This window comes from Lissotriton helveticus, chromosome 2_2 (assembly GCF_964261635.1).
Source record: "Lissotriton helveticus chromosome 2_2, aLisHel1.1, whole genome shotgun sequence".
Taxonomy (NCBI): Eukaryota; Metazoa; Chordata; class Amphibia; order Caudata; family Salamandridae; genus Lissotriton; species Lissotriton helveticus.
The window spans coordinates 343,692,433-343,715,734 of record NC_136060.1 but is presented as its reverse complement, the minus strand read 5'-3'; the positions used below and the strand labels follow the sequence as shown (position 1 = coordinate 343,715,734).

Sequence of the window (23,302 nt, the reverse complement as noted above, 5' to 3'; positions counted from 1 at the left end):
TCGTAGCCACTAAGGACATGTTGGGGAACTCTGGGCTCTGCTGGCAATCAGGGTTTATAAAGTATCTGGGGATAGAGTTTGGGGACTCCCTTATGGAAACCCTTCTACAAAATGAGAAGACCACCCTAAATAAAATAAAAAACCAACTAGATGGATGGTCCCCTCGCTTCATCACGTGGTGGGGTAGAATAGAAACCATCAAAATGATGATCTCCCCCTGGTAAACTACCTTATTTCAATGCTCCCTCTAACACTCACCCAAGATTTCTCCCATAAATTGGACCAATATATAGCCAACTTCCTGTGGAAAGGGAAAAAAGCGAGGATCAGCATTAAAAATTGCGATTAGACAAATCATTAGGAGGGGTCAACCTACCGGACATTAGACACTACGAGACTGCGGCCCTCTCACTCAATTTAAATGTACTAGCCCACTCGAAATCGATCTTTCGTAACACGAAAACAGCTCTTATTAAAATCGATACATTTCTAGATCATAGCATATGCCACTCGGGTTGGGAGTCTTTATGGAACAATCGATACATACAGCACAAAGGCAAATACCTGCATAATTCTCAGTGGGTTAAGAAAGGTATCTTCTTCCCGCACCAATTATTCGAGGGGTCATACTCTATCCCGTTCAGAGTATTGCAAACTACCTATGGCCTGGCACCTCTAGAGTTTTACACCTTCCTAAACATAAAAGCCGCGCTCTCTAAGGCGAAACTCTCCCTAATACCACCCTCCCTCCCATTTTACCTCAGTAGATTAAACAGACTTGGACATCAAGTGTCACATCTCTACAAACTTATTTGCCCCCAACATACCAATCTCACCGCACCACTAACTCAGTTTTGGTCTGAAATGTCATCTAGACCGATTTCGGAAGCGGACTGAGCCAATACCTGGGTATCATGCATGCGACATAAAATTAGCCCGACTTTATCCCAGACCAAATATTGGTTCCTCCACAAAACCTTCTGGACTCCTGCGCGTCTTTATGCCCATAACATTAGCCAAGACGCCTTCTGCTGGAATTGTAAACGGGTGGAGGGCGACCTCGCACACATTATTCTACATTGCGACTGTGTTACCCCATTTTGGGACAAGGTATTCGACTTCATCAGTAAAGTTTTCCCCACCTCCCCGTCCAGAGAACTTCCTTACCTAGCTTTCGGTTTCAACCTAGAACCCTCCCTCCATGCCGACGACAGGGCGCTACTTGATCTCATGCTCACTGCAGCTGTTAAAATTGTCCTCAGTAACTGGAAGGATTCTAGCAAAGCTACCTTTGCTTGCTGGCTCAACTGGATAATTAGCCTCAGGGGAGCGGATAACATAGCTCTCCAACAATCACCATGGCGCCCCCATATGAGAAAGATGTGGTCTACCCTTGACTGTTATTTTACCACCCATAAACCACCTTAGATACTTTCTCCCCCCCCCGCTCCGATGCATTTAACGCCATCACAATCCAACAGTGTGGAGCTAATATGATACTTCGGTTCACCCTGACATCCTGAGTCCCACCTACATATCTTTGGTGCTATAATTTACATGTTACTGTCCGGATACACCGCCTACGGATGTATGTATTATTATGTGACCTATTGTATATTGCTTTTTACCCCTTTTCTCTTTATTTTACTGTACTGTTCTTCTGTAATATTGTATGTTTTTAAGTCTGTACTATGTGTATTTTATTTACTACTGAAACTTCCAATAAAAACCTATGTGAATTAAAAATACAACGTGCTTTGTGCAAAGCAGGCGTCGCATGGGCTAACAGGTAAATTGACAACATACGTGCCCTGCATTGGGCAAGCCACAAGAAAGTGCGCAATATTCACCCTTAATCTTGTTAACAGAAACCTCTGATGTGTATTACTAACCTTAATTAAATGAGTTTCAATGTCGGGACTGGTACAAATTGACACATGGGCCAAAGCAGCGGACTTGCCAGTACTGTTATATATTCTTTCCTCAGTACATTTGGCCAGAAACAATTCCCTCAGTGATATAGAGAATATAGCCTAATAGGTCTCCGAATTCTCAAACAAATCAGTTAATTTCAAGCTGGTACAGATGTTAACTATGTATGAGATCGAGGGTATTTTTAGATCTAACTCAAGCTTCAGGCAGTCGGCTAGTACTCTCCGATTAAGTAAGGTTTCACCCTTGGTCTATATCTTCAACCAGAGCAGAAGCGATCTTAACTGCACAAGATCATTAATTTACCCCAGCCTGAGTTCAGTATGGCAAATGTTGTTACTGGTAGTTTTCGGAACATCCAACAATCTTTTAATAAAACCATTTTCAGCCCTCTTCAGCTCAGGGTGTTTTCTGAATCCCCATTGACCAGACCAATAAATTCCATTTGGACAGCACTTTACCTTGTAGATTGTCATGAGTTCTCTAATAAGCTTGCTACTCAACCTAGTCGCAAAGCTTAGGACCATCTCTGAACTTCTTGCCAGATACGTTTGTCATCAAAAAAAAATCCCAGATATGGATATGAAGAGACTAATATTTTTGCACTGTTCACACTAAAGGCTGTATCTTTCTTTTCCGGGAGCCAAAGACCATGATATGTGCTTTTGCTTGGTTTATCATCAGATCCAAGCCCCTCATAAAGACGCAGAACTGATTTAACAGTCGCTGCAAACCAATCGCAGTTGTAGCCAGTAAAATTGTTTCATTAGCATAGATCAATGCTGGAACAATGTGGTTGCCTACCTGTGGGCAGTCAGCATTACAGTCTAATAGAGGTTTCTCAAGACCTCTGACACACAGCGAGAAAAGAAAAGGGGTCAGGAGACAGCCCTGGCATAAGCCTACAGGAATCTTAAAGGCTTACGTTGACTCCCCACCTGGACCAGCCCTCACACTGGCGGTCACCTCTAACTGAAATTGCCTAAACAAATTGACAATATTCATCTCTCCCCAAAGTTGATTCATAATACTTCAAAGCTCTGATCTGTTGACATAATCAAATCCTGAAATCAAGTCCATAAAGGCTAAATATACCTTTCCTTCCTTGGGCTCTGGGTACTTGTTTATATAGAGATATACATTGAGACACTGCTCAGTTGTCCCAAGGCCAGTGCGAAAAACAAATTGCAGCTCTGACAGAACATTATTTTAATTTGCCCAGATTTGCAAACGCTCCAACACAATCCTGCCCAATATTTTGGCAGTAAAGTTTATAAGCGATATTGGTCAGCAACATTGTGGATTCCCCTTACAATCTCTTTTGAAAATAGGAACAATGATCACATGTGTACAATTTTTGAGAGGGCCTTCAATTAAAGCGGTCTTCTGGATATTTGTCCGGAGGGGAGCCACAATGGCATATTTACCTTGAAAAGGTCTACTGGTATCTCATCCAGCCCTGGAGCTTTTCCTAAAGGACATCTATTAATAGTTTCTATCACATCACTCAGTTCAATCCATAGTACCGGGAAAGGGTATAAAAGAAGTTGAGGGGCTGTAGATAAAATGGTCTGAGTCTCAATAGGAACAGAACCTTCTATAGAAACTGGGCCTGAGTATAATTGCGAGAAATGTCTGACCCAGACTTCTAGTGAAATCACTGTGCCCCGGTAAGGTTGCATGTGTTTTCTTGAGATAGTTACGGTTAACGGTCTGCCAAAAAAGATAGTTCTCTTTGAGCTCTCTATGAATTATTAAAGTATGAAAGGCTTCCTCTCAAATTATTATTTTTCTGGGCCATTAACACTTCTTGTACTCCTTCCTACAACTAGGCGCCTGCTCTGGATCTCTAGGAATTAATTTTAGCATTAACAACTGGTTGTGAGCCCTATTGCAATTAGAGTCAAACCATTTCACTTGATTCCTACCACGAGTACTGTTTCTGACAATAAGCATTTCACATGCTTTCCCATAGCTGCAAATTGTTGTAACCCCCTACTCATTCTTCTCATCAAGACACAACAAAAATCAGGGAAAGTTGTGCCTACTAGGGCTGATTGAAATGCATTTTTGTCAACTTTAGACCAGCTCAAGTTCATACCTTTATTGTTCGTAAAGGCCAACTGTAAGGGATTCCTCACCACCTTTTTTATAAAAAACACTTTCTGATCGATATAGATATTAGTTTATGGTCACTTAGGGGAGACTCTAGTAACACATATTCTTCAATCCATTTTCTAAGATTCTGTGACAATAAAATAAAATCAATTAAACAGAAACAACCCCACCCAATAAAAGTAGAGGTGCTAACTGGATCAGTAGTGAAGGAATTAAAAAGCAAACATCAGGTTGTATTTCATGAGTAACAGATTGAGCTCTTCTTCATAAGGACTATGAGCAAAATGTGTGACAGGATCCCCTCCAACACCCACCATACAACAATACTCTACAATGACAGGTGACAATGTTTCGTGTTGAAATCCCCCATCCATACAATCACATAGTTGCCCTTTTTAATGCTTCTCAGTTTTTGCTCAATATCCTCATGGAATGATTTCATCATAACGAAGTTACTTGCGTCAAAGACATTTTCATAGAAATAAATCAACAACGGATAATTAGTTTGGCAGCTTATCAACAAATGTTGATAAAGGAGAGAGTAGAGGTTTGCCAAGTAACCCAACCCGGGAGAGTAAGGGAAACTAGTGTCCTCAAGCCTCCCTTAGACGTACCCATGGACCTCGATATAGCAGGTGTAAAATAAGTAACAAATCCAACAAAGAAAACAGTTACTGTCAGCCAAGATTCTTGTACTTCATGATATTTATTTTAGTTTAGCCAATCTAGATTTGTCGACTTTGATGCCAGTCCAGCCAGATTCCATGAAGCTAAAAAAAAATAGTTCCTAAGAGTAGATCTCACAGTAGAGTATGCGGAGTCGGATATAGTAACTGAAGGACTGTCCATCTGATGACTTGCAGTTGACCCATTTAATGGGCTAGGAGCAACAGCCTTATTTGGAAGTCAATCCAGCTTATCTTACTGTGAGAGGGGCAAGAATCTATTAGTGAAAGTAATAGGGCGGGGCTCATGTGGGGGTATCAGGGTAAGACTTGTTGGTCTATTAAAAAAGCCCATTGTAAGTGCCTCAATTGTAGATTGTTGGACACAGCCTCGTGGCGTGGTCCGACCCCGTCCGCATGGAGGGCCCAGGACGACATCGGCCCTCCATTTACCTACTATCGACCCCCCGGACACGCACATTCACGAACCATCGGCGCGAGCAGCCCCCCCGGCCACCTACAGCTCTCCGCCTCCCTGGTACCCCGGCGGAACCTGCTCGCCAACGCTGCCAGCCTGGCACCCTGACCAGGCCACCCCTTCCGGCCCGACTCCATCTTGGGACCCTCACCCCCCGAACACGTGGCCGCAGCCATCCCGGGCCCGGCCCCAGCGAAGTCCAGACCTGGAGGCACCAGGATCCTCCTAGGTGGTAAAGTGGCCACTCGACCAGATCCCGGAGGAGGAGAGTCTCGATGGGCCTCCCACCGCCCCGGACGCCTGGTATCGATCGCTCTCCAGGCTCCCTGGGCACTGGCTCCGCCCCCCTGCTGGGTGTCTGGACACCTTCATCCCGGCCCCTCTGACCCCCAGGCGCGAGGGTCCGGACATCAAAGCCCTCCAGTCCTATATCTGGGCCAGCCCCGGATCAAGACGGCAGTTGTATCTGGAGTCGAAGCCCTGCTGACCTCGTCGCGGCTGATCCTGATCCGAACTCTTGCACCTGGAACTATCTTCGAGGCCCTGCTGACGCTGTCGCGGCCTGTCCAAGCTGAACTACCTTCGAGGCCCTGCTGACGCTGTCGCGGCCTGTCCAAGCTGAACTACCTTCGAGGCCCTGCTGACGCTGTCGCGGCCTGTCCAAGCTAAACCACCTTCGAGGCCCTGCTGACGCTGTCGCGGCCTGACCAAGCTGAACTATCTTCGAGGCCCTGCTGACGCTGTCGCGGCCTGACCAAGCTGAACTATCCTCGAGGCCCTGCTGACGCTGTCGCGGCCTGTCCAAGCTGAACTATCTTCGAGGCCCTGCTGACGCTGTCGCGGCCTGACCGAGCTGAAGTATCTCCGAGGCCCTGCTGACGCTGTCGCGGCCTGAACCCTTGAACTATCCACGCACCAGTGGGTGCCAAGACTGTCCCGCTACCCCCTAGCCCCCGAGATCACGACATTACGGATCCCTCGATCCTTGCCGCTATCCTGCCAAGAACTTGCTTTGAGTACTTATATAAAGATTCTTGTGAACATCCTTCCTGTGTAGTGTCTATCTGTAAGTAGTGTGATTACTCTGCTGTTACGATTGTAGGAGAGGAGCCTCGCCAAGGAGGCCTCCCTACGGCGCTCGGCCTATTCCATACAGAGAGGTGGGTCTCGGGGCGGACAGTCAGACACCTTCTGTCTCCCCTGGGGTCGCCTTTCCAACATTGGTGGCAAGCGACGGGATCCGAGCCCACGCAAATCGTACAGCGAGTAACACGTCACTACTGACAGAGACCCACAGCCACGATGACTACTAAGGAAGCCGGAACGACCGCAGAATTCCAGAAAGACCTGTTAGAGGAGTATACCCATAAAGAACTTAAACTATTTTGCAAAGACTTGGGTATCGCTACCACTGGACTAAGTACAAAGGACGATTTCAAAGAAGCGCTGCAAACCTGGGTGGAGACCAGAGAGACCCCACCCCAAACGGACGATGACATTGTCCAAGAAGTACCCGTGAGTACCGTCATAGCCCCCATAGAGGAAAGAACCGCCAACAGGGACCCGGGCCTCTCCCACGAAGACGCCCGGGAGCGAGAGAGGAGTCGGCTCCATGAACTAGAGCTCGCCCGACTCCGGCTGGACGGAGAACTCCAATTAGCAGACAAAAAAATGGCCCTTGAACAACTGCGATTAGAGGGAGATCTGGAAGAGAGGCGGCGGCAAAGACAATTGGAAGAAAAAAAACTCGCATACGAACACGAGCGTGGCCTCAAGGAACTCGAAATCAAAGCCAACCTCGAAGGAACTGGCGCCACGGTAGCCCGGAACCCCTCACCTCCTGCCGACCCAAAGGTCCACATCCCGAAGGATATCGTCAAGGAGTACTACAAGAATGACGATATCCAGCAATGGTTCAAGGCGTACGAAGTTGCCATGACCGCGCACCGCATTCCGCGATCAGACTGGGGTGCCGGCTTATGGGGGAGATTCGTCAGCGAAGGAAGAGACACCCTGCTGGAGCTGGCCGACGACGTAATGTCCTCCTATGACCACATGAAGGACGCCCTGCTTGTCCGGTATGGCCTCACCCCCGAGATGTACTGGCAGAGATTCAGAGACTGCAAGAAAATCCCCGGTACCACGTGGGTCGAGTACGTGAACTTTTATAGCAGGGCCCTGGAAGGATGGATAAAGGGCAGCAAAGTGTCCACCTACGAGCAGCTGTTCGACCTCATCGTTTGGGAGCACCTCTCCAACAACTGCTTTGTCGAGCTCCGACAGCATCTACTCGTCAGCAAGCTGACCGAGCCCCGAAAACTCGCCGTCGAGGCAGATCAATGGGTGAGCACCCGGGTCCCCCGAACACCGATAGGAGAAACCGGGCAGGGCGGCCGGGGGCACCCCCGCCAGCGGGGAGGCGGAGGAGGACAGAACCAGAGCCGAAGCTTCCCGCCAGCCTCGGGCCGGGGCCCCCCTCCCGGGTCCCCCCCCGAGTAGCACGTCGCCGTCCCTGAAGAGGGACCCCCCAGCACGGCCGGGGCCCCACCCGAACATTACTTGCCACAGATGCCAGCGGACCGGTCACTATGCCAGTGACCCCCTCTGCCCCATGAACCAGCGTCCCGGCACCACTGGGCCTCCGACCCGCCAGTTCGCTGCTGCAGCTCTGGGAGGAGAGGGAGAAGAAGACGTAGAGGTCTACGAGGAAGAACAAATCGAGTATGAACCGGCCGCCATGGCCCTAGCCTGCCTGGGCAATAGAGACATGGTCCCCCAGGCCCCGCTACCGAGCAACACTCGAAAATACCGACAGTGGGTCCACATCAATGGACGACGGACCGAAGCCCTCCGAGACACGGGAGCCAGTGTGACCGCCGTCCGCTGCCACTTGGTGACCCCCGAACAGATCATCCCGAACGTACGCTGCCCCGTGAGGGCCGCCGACAACTCCGAAACTCTATGCCAGATGGCCCGAATTCCCTTCGAATGGGGGGGAGTGTCGGGCACCCTCAAGGTGACCGTCCGGGACGACGCCCCCGTGGACTGCCTCCTTGGGAACGACCTCGAGAGCTCTCCCTGGGCCCAAGTCGAGCGGAGAGAGCACCTAGGAATGATGGGACTACCAGAGTGGGTCTGTGCGACGACCCGATCTATGGCGGCCCGAGCCCCGGCAGCGACCGAGGCCGCCCCGACCGAAGAGCCGGAGTGGCCCGAGCCACCACCCTCGGCCATCCAGGAAGAATGCGACTCCGAGACCAGGCCCTCGGAGCCCGGAAACCCCCACGAGCTCAGCGACATCCCCGAACTCGCCCAATGGCGCCAAGAGGGGGGTCCCACCCGAGAACAGTTTCGGCAGGAACAGAAGACCTGCCCTTCCCTCGAGGGGACCCGCCAACAAGCCGCTGCCCAAGCTACCGGGGACACCTCAGGGTCCCACTGGGTCTACTGGGACCACGATCTCCTATATAGTGAACAGAAAATTGCCGAGCTGGGGGCCAGCCGAGTGCTAGTGTTTCCCCTGCGATTCAGAGACTTCCTTTTGAACCTGGCGCACGATGTGCCCCTCGCAGGGCACCTGGGGCAGGACAAAACTTACAGCCGCCTGGTGACCCATTTCTACTGGCCCAAAATGCGCACTGATGTACATAACCACTGCCGCACCTGCCCGACATGCCAAGCCAGCGGAAAGAGCGGGGGAAGGTGAAGGCCCCGCTCCAACCTTTTCCAGTAGTGACCACCCCCTTCGAGCGAGTGGGAATAGACATTGTGGGGCCCCTGGACCCTCAAACCTCGCAAGGGCATCGCTTCATACTTGTCCTGGTGGACCACGCCACCCGCTATCCTGAGGCCATCCCCCTCAGAACCATCACCGCTCCCGTGGTGGGGCGAGCCTTGATGGGGATCTTCTCCCGAGTAGGATTCCCCCGGGAAGTTGTGAGCGATCGGGGCACGAACTTTATATCTAAATATATGCGGTCCCTGTGGAAACAGTGCGGGGTCACATACAAGTTCACCACCCCGTATCATCCCCAAGGGAATGGACTTGTGGAGCGGTTCAACCGGACACTCAAGGGAATGATACAGGGCCTAGAGGAGCCACTACGACGCAGATGGGACGTCCTGCTGCCCTGCCTCCTGTTTGCCTATCGGGAGGTACCACAGAAATCCCTGGGGTTCAGCCCCTTTGAACTCTTGTACGGACACCCTGTCCGAGGTCCGCTCAGCCTGGTCAAAGAGGGCTGGGAAACTACCGTCCAAGGCGCACCCCCGGATGTCTACCGATACCTCCTGACCCTCCGAAACCAGACTCGGAAGTTCCGGGCCCTTGCAGAGGCCAACCTGGAGGCCAGTCAGGAGGACATGAAACGCTGGTACGACCAGCACTCCTCCTCCATCGAGTTCGAGCCGGGCCAGCGGGTCTGGGTCATGTCCCCGGTCGAACCCTGTGCCCTCCAGGACAAATGGTCGGGGCCCTTCAAGGTGATCGAGCGCAAGAGCCCCGTCACTTACCTCGTGGATATGGAGTCTCCCCGGAACCCCCTCCGGGTTCTGCACGCCAACCGGCTCAAACCTCATTTTGCCCGCACAGAACTGAGCCTGCTACTCGCTACCGACGATGGGACCGAAGACGACTCCGAGCCCTTGCCCGACCTCCTAAAGTGCACTGAGAAGGACGGCTCCGTCGAAGGGATCTCTCTCTCCCCCGACCTGACCCCCGCACAGCGCCGAGACTGTCAAGAACTGTTGGGACAATTCACAGATCTGTTCTCCCTCACCCCCGGGGTTACCCAATGGTGTGTCCACGATGTCGACACCGGGGACAGTCAGCCAGTACGACACCGGGCCTACCGGGTGCCCGACCGAGTTCGGGCCTGCATCCAGAAGGAAGTCACCAAAATGCTGGCCCTGGGGGTAGTCGAACCCTCCGACAGTCCCTGGGCCAGCCCAGTGGTCCTGGTCCCCAAGGCCGCCGCACCTGGCACCCCGCCAGAACTCCGGTTTTGCGCCGACTACCGGGGGCTGAATGCTGTTACGAGAACCGATGCACATCCCATCCCCCGGGCCAATGAACTGATCGACCGCCTGGGGGCCGCCAAGTACCTCAGTACCTTCGACCTCACCGCCGGGTATTGGCAGATCGGCCTCACCCCTAGCGCCCAGGAGCGCTCAGCCTTCTCCACACCCGACGGCCACTTCCAGTTCAAGGTGATGCCCTTCGGCATGAAAAACGCCCCGGCCACCTTCCAGAGACTAGTAAACAAAGTACTGGCGGGGCAAGAAGAGTTCAGTGCCGCCTACCTAGACGACATTGCGGTCTACAGCCTTCACTGGGCTGAGCACCTGAAACACCTCTGGGAAGTCCTGACCGCCCTCCGCCGGGCCGGGCTAACTGTGAAGGCCAGCAAATGCCAGATAGGCAAAGGGTCCGTGACCTATCTGGGACACCAAGTGGGGAGCGGCCAAGTGGCTCCCCTCCAACCCAAGATCGACGCCATCCTAGCCTGGGAACCCCCGGCCAACCAGACCGCCGTCCGAGCCTTCCTGGGGCTCACGGGGTACTATCGGCGTTTTATCAAGAACTATGGGAGCATTGTGGGGCCCCTCACGGAACTGACCTCGAAGAACCGGCCACAGAAAGTGCAGTGGACACCCGCGTGTCAGGTGGCCTTCGAGACCTTGAAAGCAGCCATGTGTACCGCCCCTGTGCTCCAGGCCCCCGACTACAGCCGAGAGTTTGTGGTCCAGACCGACGCCTCGGAACACGGCATCGGGGCGGTCCTATCGCAAATGGACTCCGCGGGAACTGACCATCCTGTGGCCTTCATCAGCCGACGGCTGCTGGCCCGAGAACAGCGATGGAGCACCATCGAGAGAGAAGCCTTCGCTGTCGTGTGGGCCCTCAAGAAACTCAGGCCCTACCTCTTCGGCACCCACTTCCGGGTGCAGACTGACCACCGGCCCCTAAGGTGGCTGATGCACATGCGTGGCGAAAATCCTAAACTGCTGCGATGGTCCATCTCCCTCCAAGGCATGGATTTCACTGTGGAGCATCGCCCTGGCAGTGACCACGCCAACGCTGACGGTCTGTCCCGGTTTTTCCGCCTCGACGAAGAGAGCCCCCAGGAAGATGGGTGACTCTCCCCGCCTTCAGCTGGAGGGGACGTGTGTTGGACACGGCCTCGTGGCGTGGTCCGACCCCGTCCGCATGGAGGGCCCAGGACGACATCGGCCCTCCATTTACCTACTATCGCCTCCCCGGACACGCACATTCACGAACCATCGGCGCGAGCAGCCCCCTACAGCTCTCCGCCTCCCTGGTACCCCGGCGGAACCTGCTCGCCAACGCTGCCAGCCTGGCACCCTGACCAGGCCACCCCTTCCGGCCCGACTCCATCCTGGGACCCTCACCCCCCGAACACGTGGCCGCAGCCATCCCGGGCCCGGCCCCAGCGAAGTCCAGACCTGGAGGCACCAGGATCCTCCTAGGTGGTAAAGTGGCCACTCGACCAGATCCCGGAGGAGGAGAGTCTCGATGGGCCTCCCACCGCCCCGGACGCCTGGTATCGATCGCTCTCCAGGCTCCCTGGGCACTGGCTCCGCCCCCCTGCTGGGTGTCTGGACACCTTCATCCCGGCCCCTCTGACCCCGAGGCGCGAGGGTCCGGACATCAAAGCCCTCCAGTCCTATATCTGGGCCAGCCCCGGATCAAGACGGCAGTTGTATCTGGAGTCGAAGCCCTGCTGACCTCGTCGCGGCTGATCCTGATCCGAACTCTTGCTTTGTCGAGCTCCGACAGCATCTACTCGACAGCAAGCTGACCGAGCCCTGAAAACTCGCCGTCGAGGCAGATCAATGGGTGAGCACCCGGGTCCCCCGAACACCGATAGGAGAAACCGGGCAGGGCGGCCGGGGGCACCCCCGCCAGCGGGGAGGCGGAGGAGGACAGAACCAGAGCCGAAGCTTCCCGCCAGCCTCGGGCCGGGGCCCCCCTCCCGGGTCCCCCCCCGAGTAGCACGTCGCCGTCCCTGAAGAGGGACCCCCCAGCACGGCCGGGGCCCCACCCGAACATTACTTGCCACAGATGCCAGCGGACCGGTCACTATGCCAGTGACCCCCTCTGCCCCATGAACCAGCGTCCCGGCACCACTGGGCCTCCGACCCGCCAGTTCGCTGCTGCAGCTCTGGGAGGAGAGGGAGAAGAAGACGTAGAGGTCTACGAGGAAGAACAAATCGAGTATGAACCGGCCGCCATGGCCCTAGCCTGCCTGGGCAATAGAGACATGGTCCCCCAGGCCCCGCTACCGAGCAACACTCGAAAATACCGACAGTGGGTCCACATCAATGGACGACGGACCGAAGCCCTCCGAGACACGGGAGCCAGTGTGACCGCCGTCCGCTGCCACTTGGTGACCCCCGAACAGATCATCCCGAACGTACGCTGCCCCGTGAGGGCCGCCGACAACTCCGAAACTCTATGCCAGATGGCCCGAATTCCCTTCGAATGGGGGGGAGTGTCGGGCACCCTCAAGGTGACCGTCCGGGACGACGCCCCCGTGGACTGCCTCCTTGGGAACGACCTCGAGAGCTCTCCCTGGGCCCAAGTCGAGCGGAGAGAGCACCTAGGAATGATGGGACTACCAGAGTGGGTCTGTGCGACGACCCGATCTATGGCGGCCCGAGCCCCGGCAGCGACCGAGGCCGCCCCGACCGAAGAGCCGGAGTGGCCCGAGCCACCACCCTCGGCCATCCAGGAAGAATGCGACTCCGAGACCAGGCCCTCGGAGCCCGGAAACCCCCACGAGCTCAGCGACATCCCCGAACTCGCCCAATGGCGCCAAGAGGGTGGTCCCACCCGAGAACAGTTTCGGCAGGAACAGAAGACCTGCCCTTCCCTCGAGGGGACCCGCCAACAAGCCGCTGCCCAAGCTACCGGGGACACCTCAGGGTCCCACTGGGTCTACTGGGACCACGACCTCCTATATAGTGAACAGAAAATTGCCGAGCTGGGGGCCAGCCGAGTGCTAGTGGTTCCCCTGCGATTCAGAGACTTCCTTTTGAACCTGGCGCACGATGTGCCCCTCGCAGGGCACCTGGGGCAGGACAAAACTTACAGCCGCCTGGTGACCCATTTCTACTGGCCCAAAATGCGCACTGATGTACATAACCACTGCCGCACCTGCCCGACATGCCAAGCCAGCGGAAAGAGCGGGGGAAGGTGAAGGCCCCGCTCCAACCTTTTCCAGTAGTGACCACCCCCTTCGAGCGAGTGGGAATAGACATTGTGGGGCCCCTGGACCCTCAAACCTCGCAAGGGCATCGCTTCATACTTGTCCTGGTGGACCACGCCACCCGCTATCCTGAGGCCATCCCCCTCAGAACCATCACCGCTCCCGTGGTGGGGCGAGCCTTGATGGGGATCTTCTCCCGAGTAGGATTCCCCCGGGAAGTCGTGAGCGATCGGGGCACGAACTTTATATCTAAATATATGCGGTCCCTGTGGAAACAGTGCGGGGTCACATACAAGTTCACCACCCCGTATCATCCCCAAGGGAATGGACTTGTGGAGCGGTTCAACCGGACACTCAAGGGAATGATACAGGGCCTAGAGGAGCCACTACGACGCAGATGGGACGTCCTGCTGCCCTGCCTCCTGTTTGCCTATCGGGAGGTACCACAGAAATCCCTGGGGTTCAGCCCCTTTGAACTCTTGTACGGACACCCTGTCCGAGGTCCGCTCAGCCTGGTCAAAGAGGGCTGGGAAACTACCGTCCAAGGCGCACCCCCGGATGTCTACCGATACCTCCTGACCCTCCGAAACCAGACTCGGAAGTTCCGGGCCCTTGCAGAGGCCAACCTGGAGGCCAGTCAGGAGGACATGAAACGCTGGTACGACCAGCACTCCTCCTCCATCGAGTTCGAGCCGGGCCAGCGGGTCTGGGTCATGTCCCCGGTCGAACCCTGTGCCCTCCAGGACAAATGGTCGGGGCCCTTCAAGGTGATCGAGCGCAAGAGCCCCGTCACTTGCCTCGTGGATATGGAGTCTCCCCGGAACCCCCTCCGGGTTCTGCACGCCAACCGGCTCAAACCTCATTTTGCCCGCACAGAACTGAGCCTGCTACTCGCTACCGACGATGGGACCGAAGACGACTCCGAGCCCTTGCCCGACCTCCTAAAGTGCACTGAGAAGGACGGCTCCGTCGAAGGGATCTCTCTCTCCCCCGACCTGACCCCCGCACAGCGCCGAGACTGTCAAGAACTGTTGGGACAATTCACAGATCTGTTCTCCCTCACCCCCGGGGTTACCCAATGGTGTGTCCACGATGTCGACACCGGGGACAGTCAGCCAGTACGACACCGGGCCTACCGGGTCCCCGACCGAGTTCGGGCCTGCATCCAGAAGGAAGTCACCAAGATGCTGGCCCTGGGGGTAGTCGAACCCTCCGACAGTCCCTGGGCCAGCCCAGTGGTCCTGGTCCCCAAGGCCGCCGCACCTGGCACCCCGCCAGAACTCCGGTTTTGCGTCGACTACCGGGGGCTGAATGCTGTTACGAGAACCGATGCACATCCCATCCCCCGGGCCAATGAACTGATCGACCGCCTGGGGGCCGCCAAGTACCTCAGTACCTTCGACCTCACCGCCGGGTATTGGCAGATCGGCCTCACCCCTAGCGCCCAGGAGCGCTCAGCCTTCTCCACACCCGACGGCCACTTCCAGTTCAAGGTGATGCCCTTCGGCATGAAAAACGCCCCGGCCACCTTCCAGAGACTAGTAAACAAAGTACTGGCGGGGCTAGAAGAGTTCAGTGCCGCCTACCTAGACGACATTGCGGTCTACAGCCTCCACTGGGCTGAGCACCTGAAACACCTCTGGGAAGTCCTGACCGCCCTCCGCCGGGCCGGGCTAACTGTGAAGGCCAGCAAATGCCAGATAGGCAAAGGGTCCGTGACCTATCTGGGACACCAAGTGGGGAGCGGCCAAGTGGCTCCCCTCCAACCCAAGATCGACGCCATCCTAGCCTGGGAACCCCCGGCCAACCAGACCGCCGTCCGAGCCTTCCTGGGGCTCACGGGGTACTATCGGCGTTTTATCAAGAACTATGGGAGCATTGTGGGGCCCCTCACGGAACTGACCTCGAAGAACCGGCCACAGAAAGTGCAGTGGACACCCGCGTGTCAGGTGGCCTTCGAGACCTTGAAAGCAGCCATGTGTACCGCCCCTGTGCTCCAGGCCCCCGACTACAGCCGAGAGTTTGTGGTCCAGACCGACGCCTCGGAACACGGCATCGGGGCGGTCCTATCGCAAATGGACTCCGCGGGAACTGACCATCCTGTGGCCTTCATCAGCCGACGGCTGCTGGCCCGAGAACAGCGATGGAGCACCATCGAGAGAGAAGCCTTCGCTGTCGTGTGGGCCCTCAAGAAACTCAGGCCCTACCTCTTCGGCACCCACTTCCGGGTGCAGACTGACCATCGGCCCCTAAGGTGGCTGATGCACATGCGTGGCGAAAATCCTAAACTGCTGCGATGGTCCATCTCCCTCCAAGGCATGGATTTCACTGTGGAGCATCGCCCTGGCAGTGACCACGCCAACGCTGACGGTCTGTCCCGGTTTTTCCGCCTCGACGAAGAGAGCCCCCAGGAAGATGGGTGACTCTCCCCGCCTTCAGCTGGAGGGGACGTGTGTTGGACACGGCCTCGTGGCGTGGTCCGACCCCGTCCGCATGGAGGGCCCAGGACGACATCGGCCCTCCATTTACCTACTATCGCCTCCCCGGACACGCACATTCACGAACCATCGGCGCGAGCAGCCCCCTACAGCTCTCCGCCTCCCTGGTACCCCGGCGGAACCTGCTCGCCAACGCTGCCAGCCTGGCACCCTGACCAGGCCACCCCTTCCGGCCCGACTCCATCTTGGGACCCTCACCCCCCGAACACGTGGCCGCAGCCATCCCGGGCCCGGCCCCAGCGAAGTCCAGACCTGGAGGCACCAGGATCCTCCTAGGTGGTAAAGTGGCCACTCGACCAGATCCCGGAGGAGGAGAGTCTCGATGGGCCTCCCACCGCCCCGGACGCCTGGTATCGATCGCTCTCCAGGCTCCCTGGGCACTGGCTCCGCCCCCCTGCTGGGTGTCTGGACACCTTCATCCCGGCCCCTCTGACCCCGAGGCGCGAGGGTCCGGACATCAAAGCCCTCCAGTCCTATATCTGGGCCAGCCCCGGATCAAGACGGCAGTTGTATCTGGAGTCGAAGCCCTGCTGACCTCGTCGCGGCTGATCCTGATCCGAACTCTTGCACCTGGAACTATCTTCGAGGCCCTGCTGACGCTGTCGCGGCCTGTCCAAGCTGAACTACCTTCGAGGCCCTGCTGACGCTGTCGCGGCCTGTCCAAGCTGAACTACCTTCGAGGCCCTGCTGACGCTGTCGCGGCCTGTCCAAGCTAAACCACCTTCGAGGCCCTGCTGACGCTGTCGCGGCCTGACCAAGCTGAACTATCTTCGAGGCCCTGCTGACGCTGTCGCGGCCTGACCAAGCTGAACTATCCTCGAGGCCCTGCTGACGCTGTCGCGGCCTGTCCAAGCTGAACTATCTTCGAGGCCCTGCTGACGCTGTCGCGGCCTGACCGAGCTGAACTATCTCCGAGGCCCTGCTGACGCTGTCGCGGCCTGAACCCTTGAACTATCCACGCACCAGTGGGTGCCAAGACTGTCCCGCTACCCCCTAGCCCCCGAGATCACGACATTACGGATCCCTCGATCCTTGCCGCTATCCTGCCAAGAACTTGCTTTGAGTACTTATATAAAGATTCTTGTGAACATCCTTCCTGTGTAGTGTCTATCTGTAAGTAGTGTGATTACTCTGCTGTTACGATTGTAGGAGAGGAGCCTCGCCAAGGAGGCCTCCCTACGGCGCTCGGCCTATTCCATACAGAGAGGTGGGTCTCGGGGCGGACAGTCAGACACCTTCTGTCTCCCCTGGGGTCGCCTTTCCAACATAGATGAAACATGGAGAAAAGTTAAGCCTATCAAAATGTCCTTCACAACTGCTCTATTTTTAAAATTTACAACAAAGCAGTCAGTGTAGTCAGGTTTGGGATGATTACCTACTCAAGACACCCTCTGCACAAGATTACTCTGATTGTTGAGTTGCCTTGAGCCTCCCACCCTGCAATTAATCCAATGTACCGATTTTGGAAAAGGGGGGTGGTGATGGACAGAGTTTCTGAATGATGCAGAATACTCTTACCAAGTCAAGAGATCATGGTTTTAATTCATCACCGTTTTTTAGCTCAATGCACCATCCCAGCTCAGAACCCGGCTATATGCAAATTAGTCTGTTCCTGTCCCAGTGCATGATGGGAACAGGGCAAACCAAACTACCAAGCCAATTCTTATACTGGGAAGGAAACAAGCTTCCGGGGACCGGTTTCTGGCATCACAGCCTTCTTCGGCCCGGCTTGCTTGAATCCTGATGGTGCAATGAGCAAGGGACTCACGTCTGAGCATACCCTCCCACACATAGTGTGGATAAAACCGATATTATAATAATAATAATAATAATAATCCACATTTGTAAAGCGCACAATCACCCGTAAGGGTCTCTAGGCGCTGGGGGCCGTCGGGAAGATTAAGCAAGCTATTGCCCAGAGTCACATGGTGCTGAGCTGATCTGCCGCTGGTGCCGGGGATCGAACCATGATCCCCAGAAGCCGGAGTCAGTCGCCCTAGCCGCGGCGCCACACCTCTTCCACAATGTACCACCTTGTTTACTAGCTGGTCATGGTTCTCTGCTACACCTCACCCCAAACGGGTAACACCTTTAAGAACCAGCACAGAAGGATTTTCCTCTGAGAGCAATTGTAAAATTGAGGGATCCACGAACCCTTTGAATATGCCCCTCTCTCCCCACATGGGCATGTGCAATGGTATCCCCCGATGCCACAACAAACACCCTCGTTGACTCTGGCTAGGTGTGGATTTGATGTCCAAATCCACACACAGCCACTACATGTTCAGAATCAAATGGAAATCCACTGATCTTTAAACTTTTTTATAGTTTGCCATTGATTCCATACAATTTGCTAATCATTAATGAGTGATTAATCACTGTTTGATTCTGAACAGGAGGCATCTGGGTGTGGATTTCGTCATTTAAGACATCACTCATTAATGATCGCTTGGCAGAATGAACAAAAATGTTGGTTGCACATGTGGCAAATCACACTGTATAAGACTATACCTTGTATTAAGGCCTTACAGTGAATTGAGAACTATTACTTGCAGCTTTTTTCATTTTGAAGAAATACCCATTTGATGTTCCTTAAGCCCTGAGGAAATCTAGCAAGACGTAACGCGTGTTGGCTGTTTTCTGATCAAGCATATTTTACAAAGAAGTAAATTCGATATTTTTCTGTGTACTATGTATTGTCCGATCTTTGCACAATCTATATTGGTACTATACTGGGATTGTATCCTTTAGATTGCCTTAGTGATAAATAGACCATATTGTAATAGTTCTTCTTATATCTTTCTGTACCAAGTGTTTTTTGTAATACTAATCACATTAATTTAGCAATAAATTGAAATAATATTGCTGTTAGCAATCTCCATGTTTACACTTCTTTGCAGCAGAAGTTTTGCCTGTTGTAGAGCTTCTTTTTTCTTCTTTTTATTGACCACTTTGTGTGGGGCGGGGGCTTATGTGGGTAGTCTGTTCCAGGATTGCAAATTGTACTAGCCCCTGTAAAATAATATGTCAACAATCCACTGTTAGAGGCCTACCCGCTTTACCATAGACTTCCAGAAAAAATAAGCCAGGCCTACTCTCTTTGTAATAACATTTCAAATTAAACAGGCAAGACATATATTAGCACCAGACATAACATTTCCCTGCACTACCATCAAGCCTATAGTTGTTAATGACTGCCCTTCTCCCATCTGTGCTGCTGACAGAGAAAAAAATCAAAGCAAAATATCTAGTTATCTATAACACCTTAAAAGTATTACAATGTAATGTGTGTGCCCTGAAAGTTCAAGCTTAGACGGCTGAGTAAATAACAAAGTGATTACAGCTGCATGGAGGGCAATCAGTATTTTGTGGAAGCACACAACGTCTGCCCAATAAATACATGAATTATTGGCTCCCAGCATGTGGGTGGGGAAATAATGCCCCGGTCATAACGATTCTCACATAATTGTTGGCAACAGTTTCGCTGTCAAGCCAGATCATAAAAACCATGCAATGCTCTTCAAAATATAAGGTGCTGGTAATTCGCGGTATTCCATCTTACCTCCATTTGACCATTTCCTTGACTTGAGACACCATGAGACCTTTCTGAAAGCAGCACTACCCTTGTGTTATCATCTTCCACGTAGGCGGTTCTAACCATTGGATAATAGTTCTGAAGAAGCACAGGCAAACACACGATTAAATACATTAATATATTTTAAAGACTTAACCATTCATTTTCAAACATTTCAGAACAAAACATTGTTGAGCGCTGTTTTTTTACAGCTATTTTGCCAATTATAAATAATTTCTCCCAAAAGGAAGCAATAAGCATCCCTAAAGAATACAGAGCTGTAAAGATCCAGTGACAATCAGCGGGTGCTAAGGTGAGTCTATTCCTTTGTTATTGCTTAATGACTGATCCCCAAAGTTAGCCGTGCCACATAACCAACAAATTAAGAGGAAAAAGCAGAAATGATTAGGAAACAAGTAGGTGTGGCGGTTACAAAAAAGAGGAAGCAAAAAAACAAAAACACATATGCAGAACATGAGTGTCAAATTATGTTTCTAAACGTTTGTGATTGTATGGCAAAAATATATTCAAATTAATTCATACTGCAACCAGCGGCGGCTCCTCAGCAATGGCAGAGGAAGGTAACCTCACTGGTTCAGAGTCGACAGCTGAAAAATAAACAATATTTTATTATTGTTTTATTTTCACCTGCTGGCAGAGCCAGTGTGTGTAGGAGGGGCAGGCCCATGGTAGAAAGGGTGGAGTGATGTGCACTGCTAAGTGCGCATGTTGGTTTGGCCGGCCGTCTTAGGCTAGTCAAACAGACATGCGCAGTTAGGTTTCTCCAACCAGCTGTATTGCACATCCTGGTTGGAGAAACAGCACAGACTCCCTCTGTCTGAGCCAGTGCTAAACCAGGCCGCACAAGCCAATTCCCACGCTGCTCTCATACTTGGTAATATAGTTTGCGAGCAGCGTGGGGATTGGATGCGGAGTCTCAGATGCCTTCCTAGGGATTGCTGTGAACAGAAAGCAGAGGAGCCACGAGGTGGCCGGCAGCACCAGGTAAGTTTAATTTATTTATTTTTAACACCCCCTGCGCACTCTCCACCCGCCCCATCACTTTTTATTTGTGTCGGCCACCATGTGCTGCAGCTCAAGTACAGGTGATTTCTAGTCCTTCAATGCAGTTGACTTTCTTGGAGAGTAGATAAAGTCAGGGCAATTCTAAGAACAAACTAATGTAAAGCTCATGTGTGAGGAGGGGAGGATAAGCGGTGCAAGGAGAGGGAGTTTGGAAATGGAGAGTCCCCCAGTAACCATACCATTGGCAGCTATATTTTGTCCGAAGAACGCAATTCTTAAAAATACCGGCTAAATAGGCAGGAAGTTATTTCAGTTAGAGTCACTGAAGTTTTCAAGAAGGTTTTAGATGAATGATGTTTTATTGAGAATTTAAGATCATTTTCATTAAGGAGACGATACACTGTCAACATTGTCATGGATGCTCCCCCAAATACGTAACTGTGCGTATTGGTATGATTTTTGTTTACTGGAGTTTAGTCTGGTTGCAAATACTTTCAGTTAATTCTGTAAATACACAGGTGATAAACAAGACCACATTACATTACATTAGAATCATGCATCAAATGCCTATCCAAACACTGCTCTTGATTTTAAGGTACAGTGAGAAACCAAAATAGTTTAAGCTGAGTATACATGCATATCAGGGTAGTGAAACAATAGCATCCTCAGAGCAGTTTTATATGTACTTGTGTAGTGGTGGTGTAGCATTACTAGATCATAATGTACAGATTTATCCCTGTGGTATACAGGTCCTTAACACTTCACTTTTTGTTCAGAGACTGCATGAATGCATCAGGATGCTTTACTTATGCTCATGACTGCAAATTCTTGCTGCTTTCCTCTAATTAGCTAGTTTACTTCTCTGAATTTAAGAGGTAGGCACGAGGGAGATACAGAGCCAGGTGAGTTTATCCAGTGGAAAGAATTGTTGCGGGTGTGGCATTGATTCCAATGCAGTGGAACATTTTGGTGCAGCACAAGGGGTGTTAAGTCCTTAGTCCTTTACCCAAATGGCTGAAGCAGGACAAAGCTATTTGGCCAGAAAACACTTGAGTCGGGCTGACTGGAAATGTCTATAGCAGCAGTCGTGCAGTGTGCTCTTGCATACCTATAGTCACCAGCAAGAGGCCTGCTTGCATGCCCTGATGCCCTGCATCCTTTATACCGACCCTTTTCATTTTCTATTTCAAACAACATCAGAGGTGTGCTCCATCCCAACAGTGCACACTTTAAAGCAGCTCGACAGTCCTTAAAAGCTCTGGCCACTCTGTATAAGTAATTATCTTCTTACTGTACTCAAGTCTTGGGTGGCTGGGGTCCTGGCTGTCTCTTCAGCATGGCAGGGTGCAATGTGACACTGGCCCCTTCTTCCTCAGAGGTACAATGGACAGTGTTAACTAAACTAGATTATATTTTTCTGATTGATCCAACTACTGCAAAGGTTACTGATCAATGCGATCATATATTGTTTTTAGCAGCTTAACCTTCCAAAATGAAAATCTGTACGTAAGACCAATAACTGTACATAATTGAAGATAAAAAGATTTTGTTAGTTAACACAAAATCAAAGTAGGGATGAGATCCAGCAGCAAGCTCCAGCACCATTATGCAGCAGGTTGTAGAAAGAAGACAGACAATACACATATGTATAAAGTGACATAGTAACACTTCAATTTTCATGGACTAAAAATGAGCATGGAGACAGAAAACAAGGGGCACGTGTGGGGTATATATGACATGCAGATCAATTAAAGAGGTGTTTTTAATAGTCTTAAAGTCAAGTAGGAATTGAATGGTTATACGAGCTAGGTGGAGGGTATTCCAGTGGTTGGGTACGAATGAGCAAACATAGCAAAGAATAAGTTAGTGATCATTGGTAACGATTTTCATCATGGATACTCTATATAAATGGCAGATTGCTCATCTTCTGAATATTCCCCAGGTGTCAGACTGGATTTGGAAACTCAAAAGCAGTAGTCCTGCACGTCTGTAGGAGGCACTGTGTCATTGCAATCTGTAAGTCACGAACAGAGCCGCATATAGGCGCCACCCCTGCGCGTTGACATTTTTTTCATAGGCTTTTGTCCGCGCCTACAGACACACAACCAATCAGCAAATTAATATGGTCAGTGTGCAGATCTCTAGATTAAGAACTTTTTAGATGAGAAGGAGTTCATTCCACTAAACAGGGAGAAAGGAGGGTGGTGAGGTATATGGGGTTAAACAGAGTATCCACCAGAGAGATCATTAAGATCTTCTTAGTGATGTGCATAGGTACCAACACAGAACCTCTTAGGTAGTGGGTTTGTGGAATGGCTCAGAACAAGAAGCACTGCAGGACTAGATGGGCAAAATGCTTATCCAAATTAACCTGACCGTCAACGCAATAGTGCTTCATGAACGTGTGTACTAAAGCCCACTTAAGAGTTTGACAGATGTCCAGGACAGGATCTCTGTGTGCCATTGCAGTAGTAGGAGCCTTGCCTAAAGTGGAACGAGCCCATAAACCTTCACGTGGCTACTTCTCAGCTAATGCATAGCATGTTATAATAATGGGTATGCTCGCTTTGCCACTGGATTCAACAAGCTAGCCTGGCTGATGAGGGATGTCACCCCGAAACCAGTCTCAGGATGCTTGTTTCCGATCCAGGGAAGACCTGGCCTGACAGTTCGGCTGGATTGTTCCCATAAGGAACAAGGTCAAGACTGATCTGCATATGGTTGGGTCAAAACTGGGGTAGCGAAGTGAGCTAAAGAACGATGATGGGCTCAAACCAGAT

At 52.3% G+C, this 23,302-nt stretch overlaps 1 protein-coding gene across 1 annotated transcript in view; it reads right to left on the bottom strand.

Annotated features, from left to right (window-relative positions):
• MAN2B2 (mannosidase alpha class 2B member 2) overlaps positions 1–23,302 on the bottom strand; it is a 371,121-nt gene that overhangs the window by 40,462 nt on the left and 307,357 nt on the right. The window contains exon 14 of the mRNA XM_078678503.1: positions 19,485–19,595. Coding sequence (XP_078534629.1) covers positions 19,485–19,595 — 111 coding nt within the window. The remainder of the gene's footprint in view (positions 1–19,484; positions 19,596–23,302) is intronic.